Genomic DNA, 14,735 nt, shown 5'->3' with positions numbered 1-14,735 from the left:
TCAGACTAATGCGTTAAAACTCGTTTACAATTTCCGGAACCATGCTCATCGCTATATATCTTTGTGACTTAGAAAAATAAAATAAAAATGCATGTTTTTCAGCTAAAAAAAAATAAATAATACTGACTATAAAATACATAATTTTCATAGCATTTGGGCGGGGAGGCCATTTTGATTTCATTCAAGCATTTCGATGAAATTCTAAGATGATAATGGTTTCTATCAATTTTTAAGCAAATTTTTAATATAAAAAATGTTTTGTGAATATTCTTCGTCGTCGTCGTCGTTATCGCCTTCGAAAACACAATTTTTGTTCTAAATGCAGAGAGTTTTCGTCTTGGGATGATTATTTTTATGATTTTGTTTTTCATTTCATTATTTGTTTGGAATTTCCAAAGTTGCTAATATTGCATTCTGAGGTTCAAAGGAAATTGAGTTAAATGTTTGTTGTTTGTTTGTTATTGCTTCATTTGGTTGCAGTTACTTTTTGCCATTGGTTTTCTGTTTCTTTGGTTTCATTGTTCTCTATTTGTTTTCATTGAATGACATACATACATATTTAAAAATGCAAGGACATTTCGGATAGTACGTACATGCGTTAGGATTAAATGTTTGACTATATGATAAATTATATATCTGTTTTCGTTTGCATGTTCAAATACTAAAATCCGAATGGGCTTTGCTGATTTCGCTACATAGGGATTTGCGACGAAGGCTGCTGCTGCGGCTGCTGTTTACAAATATTTCATGTTGCTGCTGTTGTTGTTGTTGTAGTAGTAGTGGCAAAATTTTGGAGATTTGTTGAAATAAAACCGGTTGCATAAACGTATAACCAAATCAGAGAAATAATTCTCATGCTATTGCACTCCCGGACATTGTTGTCGCCTGACGTTCGCTCTGCAGCTCGCGTGTGCGTTCCTGTTCAGCCGATTCGGAGCTAGCAAAGAATAGATTGTTTCTGTTCACATTTTTGTGGCTACACTACTTTGGGATGTCATTTCGCTATTGGGCACTTACTTGGATCTCACCGCAATGGGACTTCCGGGTATATCGATTGGATTGGCATTGTTGTTGTTGGTAGCTGAGGAACGACGACTGCTGCCAGATTTGTATGTGAATATTGAGTCATTTTCCACTTCGTTTTCAATCTGAATTTAAAAGAGAAAAAGACATAAACGAGATTATAATTTCCCCTTGTGGAAATCAACACCTACCTGGCGTTTGTACGACAGTCGCTCACTCGAAACCGAACCGCATGATGAACTTTCCGACACTGCCTGCGTGACGGTTGTTACCGATGGTGGACTATTGGGTCCGGGGAAACGTTTCGAACACACCTGTGATTGAATGTGTTCGCAAATACGCCGGAACCGTCTTATGTTTCCTTTGAAAGTTCGAAAACACACAAAAATAGTAATAGTTAAGGGGGAAAGATGTGAATATCCAAAATCTCAAAGTACCTGATAACAGCGTAAATGTTAAAGCAAATAACATATCGGCCACATCGCCTTGTTTACAAATTGCACTAATATCAACCTGAAATGGTGGATGAGTGAGAATTTATGAAGTTAATAGGGAGATTCAACAATGAAAACTTTAAGCAAAGGCCTTTAAACCAGTTTATATCTTTATAGAATATAGAATATATATTAATTTTGTTATATATACATTCATGCTCTTCTGTGCATTTTCTATATACACTTTGGGTATGACACATACCTGAAATTTAACATGTCTTTGGAACATGACTGGACCATTGCCGTTTCGTTTATATTCCACACGGAATGATGTTGGCGAAACCACGCTGTGCGACAACTCTGCCATCTAAATGAGACAAACAAAGAGGGAGTATAAGTAAAAAAAAAAAACACAAGTGACTACCGATTAAATACAATTTTAACTCAAATAAAAACCAATACGATCTAAGCATTGTGCTTTTTGTCCGTCCTTCCGTCCGTCCGCCTGTCCATTTATTATAACAGGCCGCATTTATTCTTCGATTATGATGATATTTTGCATAAATATTATTTTTCTATCCCAAGGACGAACGTAATAGAATTGTTTTGAATATTCACCATTGCATTTTTTGAATTCATATCGTGTTCGATGCATCAAATATTTGAAATTTCGTTGTTGCAAAATAGTTAGGTCTAATCCCATTATTGTTGATTTTATAAAAAAAAAAAAAACATTTATTTATTAGTGGAGAACGATGGTAATGTTTACCATGAGGTAAGGTAGGGAATACACCTAAGTCTGTTTTTACACGGTCTTTTTGTACACGGTTTTGATATAACACGGTTTGAAAATTGAATATTTTTAATTTATTTACACGATTTTATTCCATTTAGCACGATTTGAAATTTTATGTACTTAAATTTTTTTGTCAAATTTAATTTTTGCGAATTATGTTCATATCACAAACAAGTATTTATGAAAGAAAAAAGTCTGAAACCATCGATAGTATCGATAATTTGCGAACACTAGCTTAAAGATTTAAGTGAATTCCCCTTTAGCGCGTAAAAACAATTTTTACTGGTCAAAGCAAATGTGAATAACACTATGTGCATACAATAAAATTTACTGGACAGAGCAATTGAAACGTGTTAATATTTTGTGAACTGTTAATGCAATAAGACGTGTTTGGTAAAGAAAAAAAAATAAAAATTCTTGTTTTTCACTAATTTTAATAGGTTTTAGAGATTAGGAACAAATCACCCATTTTTATATAAAATCAATGTCTTTTTTACACGGTTTTTTACACGGCTTCTTCTGGAACCAATCTACCGTGTAAAAACAGACTTAGGTATACCTAGGTTTCGGAAAGAGCCACCAATCCTCATCAGTTCCCACTTTTGTCTGGGAATTCTTCCCAGGAGATATCTTAAAATAACTTCTATAACAAACAAGTAAGCAAAGGCTACAGTCGTGCGGGGCCAAACATGTGATACCCTACAAGACTACAATATGTTAAAAGCCCCTTTATATACAAATCCATTTTGGAAGATTTCGCTTTTGAAACTATATCACATAGCACAGCCCACATATTACCCTTAGCATTTTCAACAGGGACATTTGCCCAATATTAACGCACTCCGCCGTGCTCTTAGCTACTGCGGTCCATTTTACAGCTAAATATAATCCAATGGTCATCCAAAATGCTAGAATTCTTTCCTGTTCTTAACTCTCTTCACAGGCGTGTCGATTGGCTTCAATTGTGTGATCAGGGATTTTTTTCTGTTTTTGGTCCATTTCAACCCCTAAATATATTGCAGACATCTCAAATAAAAAATGTCATAAAATACTACCAAATCTATATTAACATCATTATTGGCATCTTTTTTTGATTTTTTCTTTAGATTTTATTCTTTTATGCCAAGAGGGCATTCTGAATTGACTAAATTTGTCAAAATCGATCCAGCCATTCTTGAGATGTAAGCATTCTAGCTAACATCCCCTTTCTTTGTATATACATTGTATATATTTCACTATATATATCCGATATATTTACTATCGGTAGATGCCGGTAACGGTCAGAATGCGTTGTGTTTTTGTGATTTCGCCAGGATTAAAAATATTCGGTTTAATAAAAAAGTTGACTTTTAATTAACACAAATGTTATGGTCTATTTCACCCACTAAATATTACCCGATGACCAACAAAATTGGAAGGCTTCTGCCCAGCCCTACGCTCTAGCCCCATGCTAATTTCTGTGCCGATTTGTCTATAATTGCGACATGTAGAGCAATTATTATAATCACGGACATGGCCATAAATTACAAATCATTGACAATGCCAACAAACGGCGGTATCAATGTTTAACATTAATTTTTGGAAAATTCCCGCAAAGCAAAAAAGAGCCAAACAAATAGTTGAGGTCAGAGGTGAATTGGGAAAACAGATTTTTTTAAATAATATAAATAATATGTTTTTTTTTGTAAATAATTAAATTTTGTGGAAACTATTATTAATAGCAGATGAATTTTAAATAATTGAAATATAATTGTAAAATACATTTTCTAATTAATATTGTAATTGGAATATAATACCATAAGTATTTAGAGAATTTTCCTGCAAGCAAAGAATTTTGCATAAAATAGTTGAGGTCAGAGATGATTTCGAAAAGCAGATTTAAAAAAAAAAAAAATTGTATATTTTTGTAAATAATTAAAGTTTGTGGAAATTATAACTAAGAGCATATTAGTTTTTATACCGTACAACACTATGTGTTGGGGGTATTATAAGTTTGATTGGGCCAAAAATTATGTAACACCTCGAAATATTGGTTTCCCACATATGAACTATATAGCTATGCATGTCCGTCCGTCCGTTTGTCCGTCTGTTCATGTTAATTTGTAATCACTCTACAGGTCGCAATTAAAGCCCGATCTTTATGAAATTTAGAATGGAGGTGGGGTTAGGGCCAGAATAGAAGCCTATTTCATTTGGGGATGTCGCATAACCTTTAGGGGTTAAAATGGACCAAAAACTGAAAAATATCCTGGTTTTGCAGTTGTTCTAATGGTCGCAATTATAGACCAATTGAAGCGGAAGTTAGCATGTGGCTAGAGTTTAGGGCTGGGCAGAAGCCTTCCAATTTTGATGGTCATCGGGTAATATTTAGTGGGTGAAATAGACCATAACATGTGTGTTAAACAACAGTCAAATTCCACCAATCCGTGAACTGGTCAATTCTGACCGTTACGTAGATGCCGATAGTAAATATATCGGACATATATAGCGAAATATATACAATGAATGTATACAAAGGAAGGGGATGTTAGCTAGAATGCTTATATCTCAAGAATGGCTGGGCCGATTTTGACAAATTTTGTCAATTCTAAAAGTATAAAATCTAAAAAAAAATCGCATAAAAAGATGCCAATAATGATTTTAATATAGATTTTGTATATTTTGTGACATTTTTTATTTTTTTCATATTTTTTATCGCATGCTATTTTTTCAATTTAACTTATAATATTGAAGAGTTTGTTTTGTAATATTTTTTCACCTTACAACACAGGTTGGGGTTATCATATACAGATTGCAATTATCGTCCGATCCTCGCAAAAGTTTTCACAAGGATAGGGTTAGGCTCAAAAGGGTGTTATTTAGGTGTTGAAATGGACCAACAACTAAAATGTTAATGATTTTGCAGCCGTTATAAAGGTCACAAATATAGACCAAAGGACACGAAATCTCGCATTAAGTTCGTGTTTTGGACTTCGGGTAGAATTGATCACTACCTTTGTGGGAAAAAATACCAACATTACTTACAGGCAAAATCCAAAATACACAAATGGCGAACTTCAGCGTTTTATGCTGATTTCGTTGACAAATATAGCCAAATATCGTAGACAAGCAAATCATATAGATGAGTCTAAATTTGGAGAAACAGAGAGGCCTCTTGCTTTTGGAGATGATCGCAAAATATTTAATCAAAAACAGAAAAAAATTCCTGATCACAGAATTGACGCCAATCGACACGCCTGGATGACCATTGGATTATATTAAGCTGTAAAATGGACCTCAACAACTAACAGCACGACGGAGTGCCTAAATAGTGAGCAAATGTCCCTGGTCATAATTTCAAAAGCGAAATCTTCCAAAATGGATTTGGACATAAGGGGGCTTCTAACATATTGTAGTGTTGTAGGGTATCACATGGTCGGTCCCGCACGACTATAGCCTTTGCTTACTTGTTTCCATTTTGACTTAGTATTTTCGAATCTACATTTATAATGTTTTTTTATACCCTCCACCATACATAGTCTGGAGGGTATATTAAGTTCGTCATTCCGTTTGTAAATCATGAAAATAATCATTTTAGACCCAACAAAGTATATATATTCTTGATCAGCGTAAAATTCTAAGACGATTTAGACCTGTCCGTCCGTCTATTGGCAGAGAATTATCTACATAGGTCCACGATATCATATAGCCCCCATATAACGGTAACCCCGATATTCGGTATTTTGATGATTTTAGCGACATTTTCTAATAGAATAGTCTGAAAATCCACACGAGGAGTTCTTTGTGGGCACTTTACCCCCTGAAAGAGAATTGTCTATATAGGTCCACGATATCGTATATCCCCCATATAACGGTACCCCCAATATTCGGTATTTTGATGCTTTTATCCGGATTTTTCGACGGAATTGTCTAAAATTCAACACAAGGGGTTCCTTATGAGCACTTTACCCCCTGAAAGGAATTGTCTATATAGATCCAAAATATCGTATAAACCCCATATAACGGTATCCCCCGATATTCGGGATTTTGACGATTTTACCCACATTTTCCAATGGAATGTTCTGAAAATCCGCACTAGGAGTTCCTTGTGAATACTTTATTCATTGAAAGAGAATTATCTATATAGGTCTACGATATCATATAGTCCACATATAACAGAACCCCCCGATATTCGGTATTTTGATGATTTTAGCCACATTTTTCAACGGAATTGTCTGAAATTCTACACAAGGGGTTCTTTGTGAACACTTTATCCCTAGACATAGATTTATCTATATAGGTCCACAATATCGTTTATCCCCCCATATATCAGCACCCTCCGAGATTTTAACAGAATGCTTAATGGATTTTATTTTTTGAAAATGTCCTAAATCGTTCCAAATGGTGAAGGGTATTCAAAGTTCGGCCCGGCCGAACATACTGCTTTTTTACTTGTTTCTTCTTGAATTCTAATATGATATGTAGCCTTTTTAGGTTAGTACAAAGCAACAACGGACAGAACTGTTTTAATTTACAGATTTTATTTATATATTGGGTAAGTGGAACTATGCGAATAATATCATTTCAGAAGAGGATACCAAATAAAGAATTATTTTCACCATATAAAAGAAAGTTATGTTAGTTACCACGCTTATAACTCAAGAATGGCTTGACGGATTTTGACGATTCATACAATATCGGAATGATATCTTGGCAAAAAAAAATCGCGTGAAAATATGCAAATAAAAATGTGAATGAAAAAAAATTGGCGTATTTGAAGTGTACATTTTTATTGTTTCGAATTCAGAATGAAATGAGTGCGCAATGGCGATCTTTCATGTATAAAATGGGCATCTAGCTTTCAACCACAGGACTTACATCGTGCTTCAGCTGGAAGATGTGAACACATTTAAACAAACAAATATGACCGACAAAGCGTTATGGGGCTCATTTCAAAACTTCTTTTATATGACAATAATCCGTCCAACTCAAAATGCGAAATTCTTTGGGACTGAAATGCCGAATATTAAGTTTGCAAAATAGTAGAGCGAACTAGACATTTAGTAAGAAAAGAATTTCTTCCTAAACTTTCACGATACCTTAAATCGCTTATGGGTCATAACTCCCGGAAAAGGGTAAAACCCGATTTCAAGTATATTGTACATTTTATCCATAATTTTGGCCAATGTTGGTAATTTTGATAAGAAACCATCCTTGCAAAAACTGGATTAGTGATTATTATCAGGTCAGACACAAAAACGTCCTCCGTCAAATTTTATTAGATATTAAGAATAGGATGTACCTCCCACGCATATGAGTCGCTTTCGGGTTTAAAATATAGTTGCTTCAAAGGCATAACGCATGGGGTCAATGAAGACTTCTAAAACGTTATTTGTGTAGCACGGTGTAGCACTCTTCTCGAATTGAGCGTTTATAAGAGTTTTTGTAAGTTCAAAAAAAAGTAAAAGTAATATTAGAACAAACTAAGTCCCACAATCGTTCTAGAAAACTCTTTTTCGTTGGTTTGGCCATGTCAAGTTTTCACATTGTGGGTGGTATAAGAGTCGTTCTTATTTATTTTATAATAGCACAGCAGTCATACACTACGAAACTCACTTCTATAGCATATATGGTAGAACACTGTATTTTACTTATTTATATTGACAAAGTTCTTTTAGCGGACTTACCGAAAGAAATGCATGTATCAGATGAGCTTTAACGGTGGCAATGGGTTTTCCCTTCACCAAAATTGTAAAGGTTTCATCCTTTTCAGTTGTTATTAAGTTACCAAACCAGGAACGTTTAGTTAATTCGGGTGATGATTCTGGCGTTAGATGTACCTCATCTGCGGAAACTAAATTTGAATCGAAATAAAATAAATCAAATGCATATGCCATTATAATTGTGAATAAAAATACCCTGCAGTTTTCTACGGTGAAATCGTGGACTGCCTAAGAAACTATTCTTAATATTGGTAAGCCTAGTCTTCCACAATTGTCCGCCAGGTGCATTGCATGGTGATCCCGGCATGGCAGCTGTGCTATTGTTCATCAGCGGTGATGTTGTAGGATTCATAACTAGAAATTTTGTAAAAAAGGGAATAAGAGACACATATATAAAATATATTAAATCGGCAATCCTACCATTATTTGCTTCTGGATCGTGGAACATGCTGATGGCAATTGTGGGTCCCGAATTGGCCCTTTGATGTACTGTAGCTGAATTGCCACCAGGACTGCCAGGCACACAACTAGTTTGCACTGTGGATGAACGTTCGTTGCGCGATTCCCTTCGCTCTCGAATTTCCCGAGCCACAACCTCATTACTGGTGGAGGTGTTGTTACTGCTACCGCTACTACCACCGCCTCCACCACTATTGCTGTGGCCCTCGACACATGTCTGCGACGAATGTGAAGATGATCGTCCGCTAGGTGGATGATGGACAGAAGCTGATCGTTCCCGATCACCATAGGAAGAATGACGTGACGCATGTCCTGATGAGGCAGCAGGCGATGAAGGTCTCGACAAGACATTTGCTTGCTGCTGTGCTGAGTTAATGGGTGAGTTGCATCTCGTTGGACTGTGATATGACGAAGAACGCATCGAAGATACCGAAGTCGGCGAACGGCGCTGATGATTACGTGTGCTACTGTAGGACCGGAAGCTGTTTGTTAATGACATTCGAGTTTGATTTGTGGCGATGTATGTATGCATTGTATTTGTTGTTGTTGTTGTTGTTGTTTGTGACATGGTTATACAGATGATGGATTGATTGATTGATTTGAATTGAATTGATTGGTTGTTCGTTTAATTAATTTGTGTTCATTGATTATGTCGATGATGGTTAGTTAATAGATACGAGTGTTGTTGTAGTTAAGTATGGTTCCGAGCAAAGCAGGTGACATTGCATTCATTAATACATAGTTATGTACATTCAGGTTACCAAATGATTGTGTTATATATGGTGTTGTTGTTGCGCATGTACATATGACAATGCAATTTAATATATATTTGTGAGTAACGACATGAAAATACAGAAAGTAGGCATATACGTGTATTAGAATTGATTGGTTGTTAAGCTATGATCTGAGTGGCTTTGAAAATGTTATTAAAATTCAGCAACAAAAAATCTACAACTAATATATACTAATTTCATGTCTATTATTGTAGTATTTAAATCTAGATTTCTCACTCGGATTTTGAATGATTTCACATTTTGAGATTTCACATATATGAGATCTCTCAAGTTTTTATTAGTTCTCTATTTTAAGCTCTAAGAAAAGATTTATAAAACACTTGCATAAAGTCCATAGATGATATATTTTGGAAACCAATTAGGTCAACAATATCAATGTGAACAGGATTTTTAGATGAATTACATAGTTGTTGACTTTTTTTTTAATAAATTTTCACATAATATTATCCTACTTGAGTGGATTCAACTTTACAAATTCGCAAGGCATACTGATGTTAAGATTCTAATATCCAATGTGCCGAACCATCGCAACAGCACAGATAAAAACAAACCGACACTGTTGAACATTTACCGTTTTTTACGTTTTGTGGGAGGTAGACTATTTATATTTGATTACTGTATTCCACAGTGGTGCAATTCTTCCACCAACTTCCATACAAGAAAGAAATGAAAATACACAAGGTGAGATGAAAAAACTGCAACCAAATTCAGAATACTGTCACTTATAAGCCACTCGTCCGACAGCTTTTAAAATTATTCCAGTGACAGATCATTGTGTTGTTTACAAGTTTACAAAAGCATTTTGATGAGAATTTTCCAAAAAAAATGTTTGGCTGGAAAACCACAAGTGATAACCGTTAGAGCATTCCAGCATTTAAATGTAAATACATTTTCTGTCTCTCGTACTATCGCTCGTTACCGTGATACTACTAGCGTAGCCCGACGTCAAGGAAGTGGACGGAAGAAAACAGATACATCAGCAGAAATGGTTTGAAAAGTAAAGAAGGGACTTGATAGAAACCCGCGTCGCAGTGGCCGAAACAAGGCTCGTGAGTTGAACATATCGCAATATTCCATTCGGCAAATATTGAAAAATGAGCTCGTGGTAAAATTCCAAAAATTGGAAGAACTTACACCGCAACAGAAAAAAATAGACTCAAAAGAGCTAAAGAGTTTCTTCGTTTGGCCGTATGTGGTGAACTTCCGACCTTGGGTTTCTCCGATGAGAAAACATTCGTTGTTCAGCAGTTTGTAAACAAACAAAATGATCATGTTTACTTGCCAAAAAAGTCAGATAAAAATGTGCACCTCCGGTTGGCGACCAGGACTCAAGCGCCGGCCATGGTGTTGGCCGCCATAACAGCCGATGGTCGCTCTCCACTCGTATTAATCGACCGTGGCATCAGAATAAATGCCGAATATTATCGGGAAAATTTTTCTGGAAGGTGTATTAAAGCCTTGGGCATGCAAACATTTTGGCCGCAGACCTTGGACATTCCACAGGACTCAGCACGCTCCACCCAAAAATGGTTACAAAATAAGGTTCCTCGCATATCCAGCGCACAATGGTCACCAAAATCTCCGAATACCAATCCGTTGGACTATTGTGTCTGGAGTATTTTGGAAAGCAAGGGTGGCACTAAAAATACCAAAGTGTCGATGACCTCAAGTAAGCGCTTCGCCGGGAATGGGCCAAAATACCGCAGAGCAACATTCGGGCAGCGTGTGACGGTTTCATGGGCGTTTGAAGGCCATAATTCGTGCCAAAGGTGACCAATTCGAACAAATCTAAACCTATTCTATAATTAGATGCTATTTCCGACATTTTCTGATTTCATTCAATAAAAATTAAAAAAAGTGTAAAAATTATGGCGTTTTACTTTGTTGCAGTTTTTTTTTTTTTTATCTGACCCTGTATTTGCCCGAGAAGTACCAAGTTTAATTAATTCAGAATTTGTTAAGAGTTTGGTCTACGCTTTTAAGTTTTTTTATTTAAAAGTAGATTGGGCACAACAAAACCGAATTCAATTATAAAATTCACTCAAATTTTACGGATCAGTGAACCACTTCTTAAATCTTATTTCCGTACATTTTTAAAATCGCCTTCCTGAGCAGTGTGGAGTATATTTATAAGACACACCCATTATCTTCAGTTTTCCAGATGTAAATTTCCGCTTAAATCTTTTCAAAAATTTCATCCACAATTATCAAAACAAAGCATTTTGCTTAATTTTCCTAAACAAGATTTATGTTGTACCTAATATTTCATTACAAATTAATCGATCCATTCTTGACAGTACCTTTTTGTATTTATTTTAGGAAACTCAACTCTCTTCTAACCAAAAGTCTTCATTTTTCTATGAAAAGGAATATAATTAATGTAAATTTTCTATGTGTCCAATAGATTTTAAAATTTAGAATTCTCTTGAACACAATTTCATGATTACACTTTGGCCTAATCTAATGAATGGTTGAACTATAATTTCTAATTCAATGAAGCCACACTGAACGGCTGCCATTAAACTTTTCCGACTGTCCTGAACTTTAACAAATGATGGAATGCAAGCCAACATACTATAATCTAAGATATTTACCACACACTAAATCTCAATGTTTTTCTTGCAACTCTCACACACACTCACACAGGCACGTGCATACAGCCACATGCATTTGCTAAAGCTAAACAAGAATCTGATGCCAGTGATGTCTGGCGTAAAATAGCTTCGGCAGTTCAAAGAAATGCCACTGCACATAAACATTCATTCACACTAAATGCACGAATGGAAAATGATAGAAATCAAAAGGGATAATAGGATGCTATAATAAGAATATCCTTGCCTGGGGAGAGCTTGACGCATTCAACATTCAATGTTACAAGTCGACTATAATTTATTTGCATGCCTGCAGGCGGGGTTAAGGCCTTTGCGGTGCAACAACACAACAACAATCACTGAACGACGATACTGGTATGGCTTTTGTGGAATAATCGCTATTGGCACTAAACACTAAATTTTAACTAGCAAAGCACACACACAGAAACTGATACACATTCGCACCGATAAATATATAGATATAATCTTTGTTTATTCACACTGAAATACAGACACACACACACAACGATACTCACTTGAATGCCTGTCTTCTTGGCGTCAGTGGAGATCCTTCGGAAATTTGGCCATAGCTGGGGGAATTGGTGCCATTAATGCGGCATGTATCCAAACGTTTGCGGGGCGGATCTGCAGAATCCAATTCACTGCGAGACTTTTGAGTAATTTCATCGTCATCCTCTAAAGCTGGACGTCTACGTTTGCGATCCAGTAGTAAAAAATAAATCACCTTTTCTGTGTTGTGGCTAAAATTGAAAAATTAAATATTTTATTATTACATTAGGGCGTTGGAAAAGTGACCGAAGACACCAAATGGAATTTTCGTATGAAACGATGTCGCTTCACAGAATCTTTGAAAACAGTAGGCTACAAGGGGTTTTTGAGGCGTACAACAACAGAAATCGAAACGGTATACATACGTATATAAAAAGAAAGAAAAAGCAAACAAATTAAATAAAATCAGTTTATTCCTTGCAAGCCTTTATCCCTTTTTATATTCTCCACCATAGTACGGGGTGTATATTAAGTTTGTCATTCCGTTTGTAACATCTCGAAATATACATTTTAGACCCCAGAAAGTATATATATTCTTGATCAAAATAAAATTCTATGTCGATTTAGCGACGTACGTCCGTCTGTCCGTCTGTGGAAATCACTCTAGCATCCGAACGAAATTAGGTATATTGATAAAATTTTACTCAAATATATATTATGTCTGCAAAACTTTTAGTATTTCGGTATTTTGATGATTTTAGCAACATCATTCACCGGAATTGTTTCAAATTTGGTATTTGAAGTTCGAAAGGGATACTACAGCCTAAGAAAGAAAATTGTGCAGCTTCACGTCTTCGTATAGCCCCCATATAACGGTACCTCCCGATATTCGGTATTTTGATGATTTTACCGACATTATTCAACGGAATTGTTTCAAATTTGGTATTCGAAATTCGCAATGAATACTACAGCCTAAGACAAAAAATTGTCTGTGTAGCTCCACATCTTTGTATAGCCCCCATATTACGGTACTTTCCGATATTCGGCATTTTAACGATTTTAGCGACATTATTCACCGGAATTATTTCAAATTTGGTATTGGTATAATGTGGCCTATGGCAGAAAATTGTCTGTGCAGGTCCACATTTTGGTATAGTCCCCATATAATAGTACCTTCCTATATTGAATATTTTAACTACATTATTCACAGATTTTTTTTTCAAGTTCCGCATTTGAATATTGTAATGGCTTATGACAAAAGTTGCCTATACGTCGTCGTTTAGACCTTAATATGACCGCTATATTTTGTGTTTTTAAGATTTTAACAGAGTTGTTAACTGATTTTATTATTATTTTTAATGGCTAAATTCGCTTCTAATTGTGGAGTGTATTCAAAGTTCGGCCCGGCCGAGCTTACAGATTTTTTACTTGTTTTCTCACAAAGATAAATATTGGTGTATAGGTATGTTACTGTCACAACTAAAATGGCAACAACCGATCCAAAAAGATATTCGGAGACAAAGGTTTCAATGAAAGTTCTTCCCATACGAACGTTTGATTTTATGAAAATATTGGTCATTGGCTGGGGATGTACCATAAGGGGTGGATTTAATAATACAATTTTCACACTAATTATAATATATCTATTCTTATGTTATATATGTTACAATTGCTTAAACATTTTGACTATGTGGGGGTTACCAAATGGAGTGGATGCATGTACGAGCTTAATCTATGATGGAAATATTGCTATATGGAAGGTATGAATCAAATTGGATACTCCTTTGAGAGACGCACGAACAGATAGTGTGACTTGAAAGCCCAGCAATGTTAAGTTTTTTGATAAATAGGAACATTTTTGAAGAAATTTTAAGCATGTCCAATTTTTCTTTGATTCTTTTTATGAAGCTTATAGTTTTCGACAATAAATCCAAAACTGTCCGGCAATGTAATCTTGTGAACAAAATGCAGGTCACATTTATTATCCGATTGAGATGAAATTTGCAAACAATATTTGTTTGATCCAAGGATGAACCCTATTAAAATTAGTGATAATCGTATCTGATTTAGATATAGCTCCCAATTATCTACAACCGATTCCGGGTTAATTGTGCAGCAAATGGCTAATATAGGTCTAAATGACCTGTATTTCGGTACATCCCACCGGATTCAGTTTAGCAGCAAGTTAATCAAATTTGGAGAAAATCGTTTCAGATATAGCTATAGCTCTCATATATATCTTTCATCTGATATGGGGGTTTAAGTCCTCGCATGCGTAATATGCATTCCACAACAATGATCACAACAATGGTACCAGATATCAAATACAGCTCTGAAATAAGTGTTTCAAATTTCGTCAAGATCGGTTCAGATTTGAATATAGCTCCCATATATATCTTCAGCCAATTTCGGTTAATTGTGCAACA

At 35.4% G+C, this 14,735-nt stretch overlaps 1 protein-coding gene across 1 annotated transcript in view; it reads right to left on the bottom strand.

Moving 5' to 3' along the window:
- Positions 1 to 277: 277 nt before the first annotated feature.
- The window catches only part of LOC101891215 (serine/threonine-protein kinase BRSK1), a 67,254-nt gene continuing 52,796 nt past the window's right edge, over positions 278 to 14,735 (bottom strand). The window contains exons 8-16 of the mRNA XM_059129302.1: positions 12,336 to 12,560; positions 8,376 to 8,881; positions 8,151 to 8,309; positions 7,920 to 8,086; positions 1,720 to 1,824; positions 1,461 to 1,536; positions 1,215 to 1,384; positions 1,018 to 1,148; positions 278 to 937 (exon numbers count right to left, since the gene is read on the bottom strand). Of these exons, the coding sequence (XP_058985285.1) occupies positions 853 to 937; positions 1,018 to 1,148; positions 1,215 to 1,384; positions 1,461 to 1,536; positions 1,720 to 1,824; positions 7,920 to 8,086; positions 8,151 to 8,309; positions 8,376 to 8,881; positions 12,336 to 12,560 (1,624 nt within the window). The 3' untranslated portion in view covers positions 278 to 852. The remainder of the gene's footprint in view (positions 938 to 1,017; positions 1,149 to 1,214; positions 1,385 to 1,460; positions 1,537 to 1,719; positions 1,825 to 7,919; positions 8,087 to 8,150; positions 8,310 to 8,375; positions 8,882 to 12,335; positions 12,561 to 14,735) is intronic.

Source organism: Musca domestica, unplaced genomic scaffold, assembly GCF_030504385.1.
Source record: "Musca domestica strain aabys unplaced genomic scaffold, Musca_domestica.polishedcontigs.V.1.1 6, whole genome shotgun sequence".
Taxonomy (NCBI): domain Eukaryota; kingdom Metazoa; phylum Arthropoda; class Insecta; order Diptera; family Muscidae; genus Musca; species Musca domestica.
The sequence above is the reverse complement of the archived record's forward strand: the minus strand, read 5'-3'. Positions and strand labels throughout refer to the sequence as shown.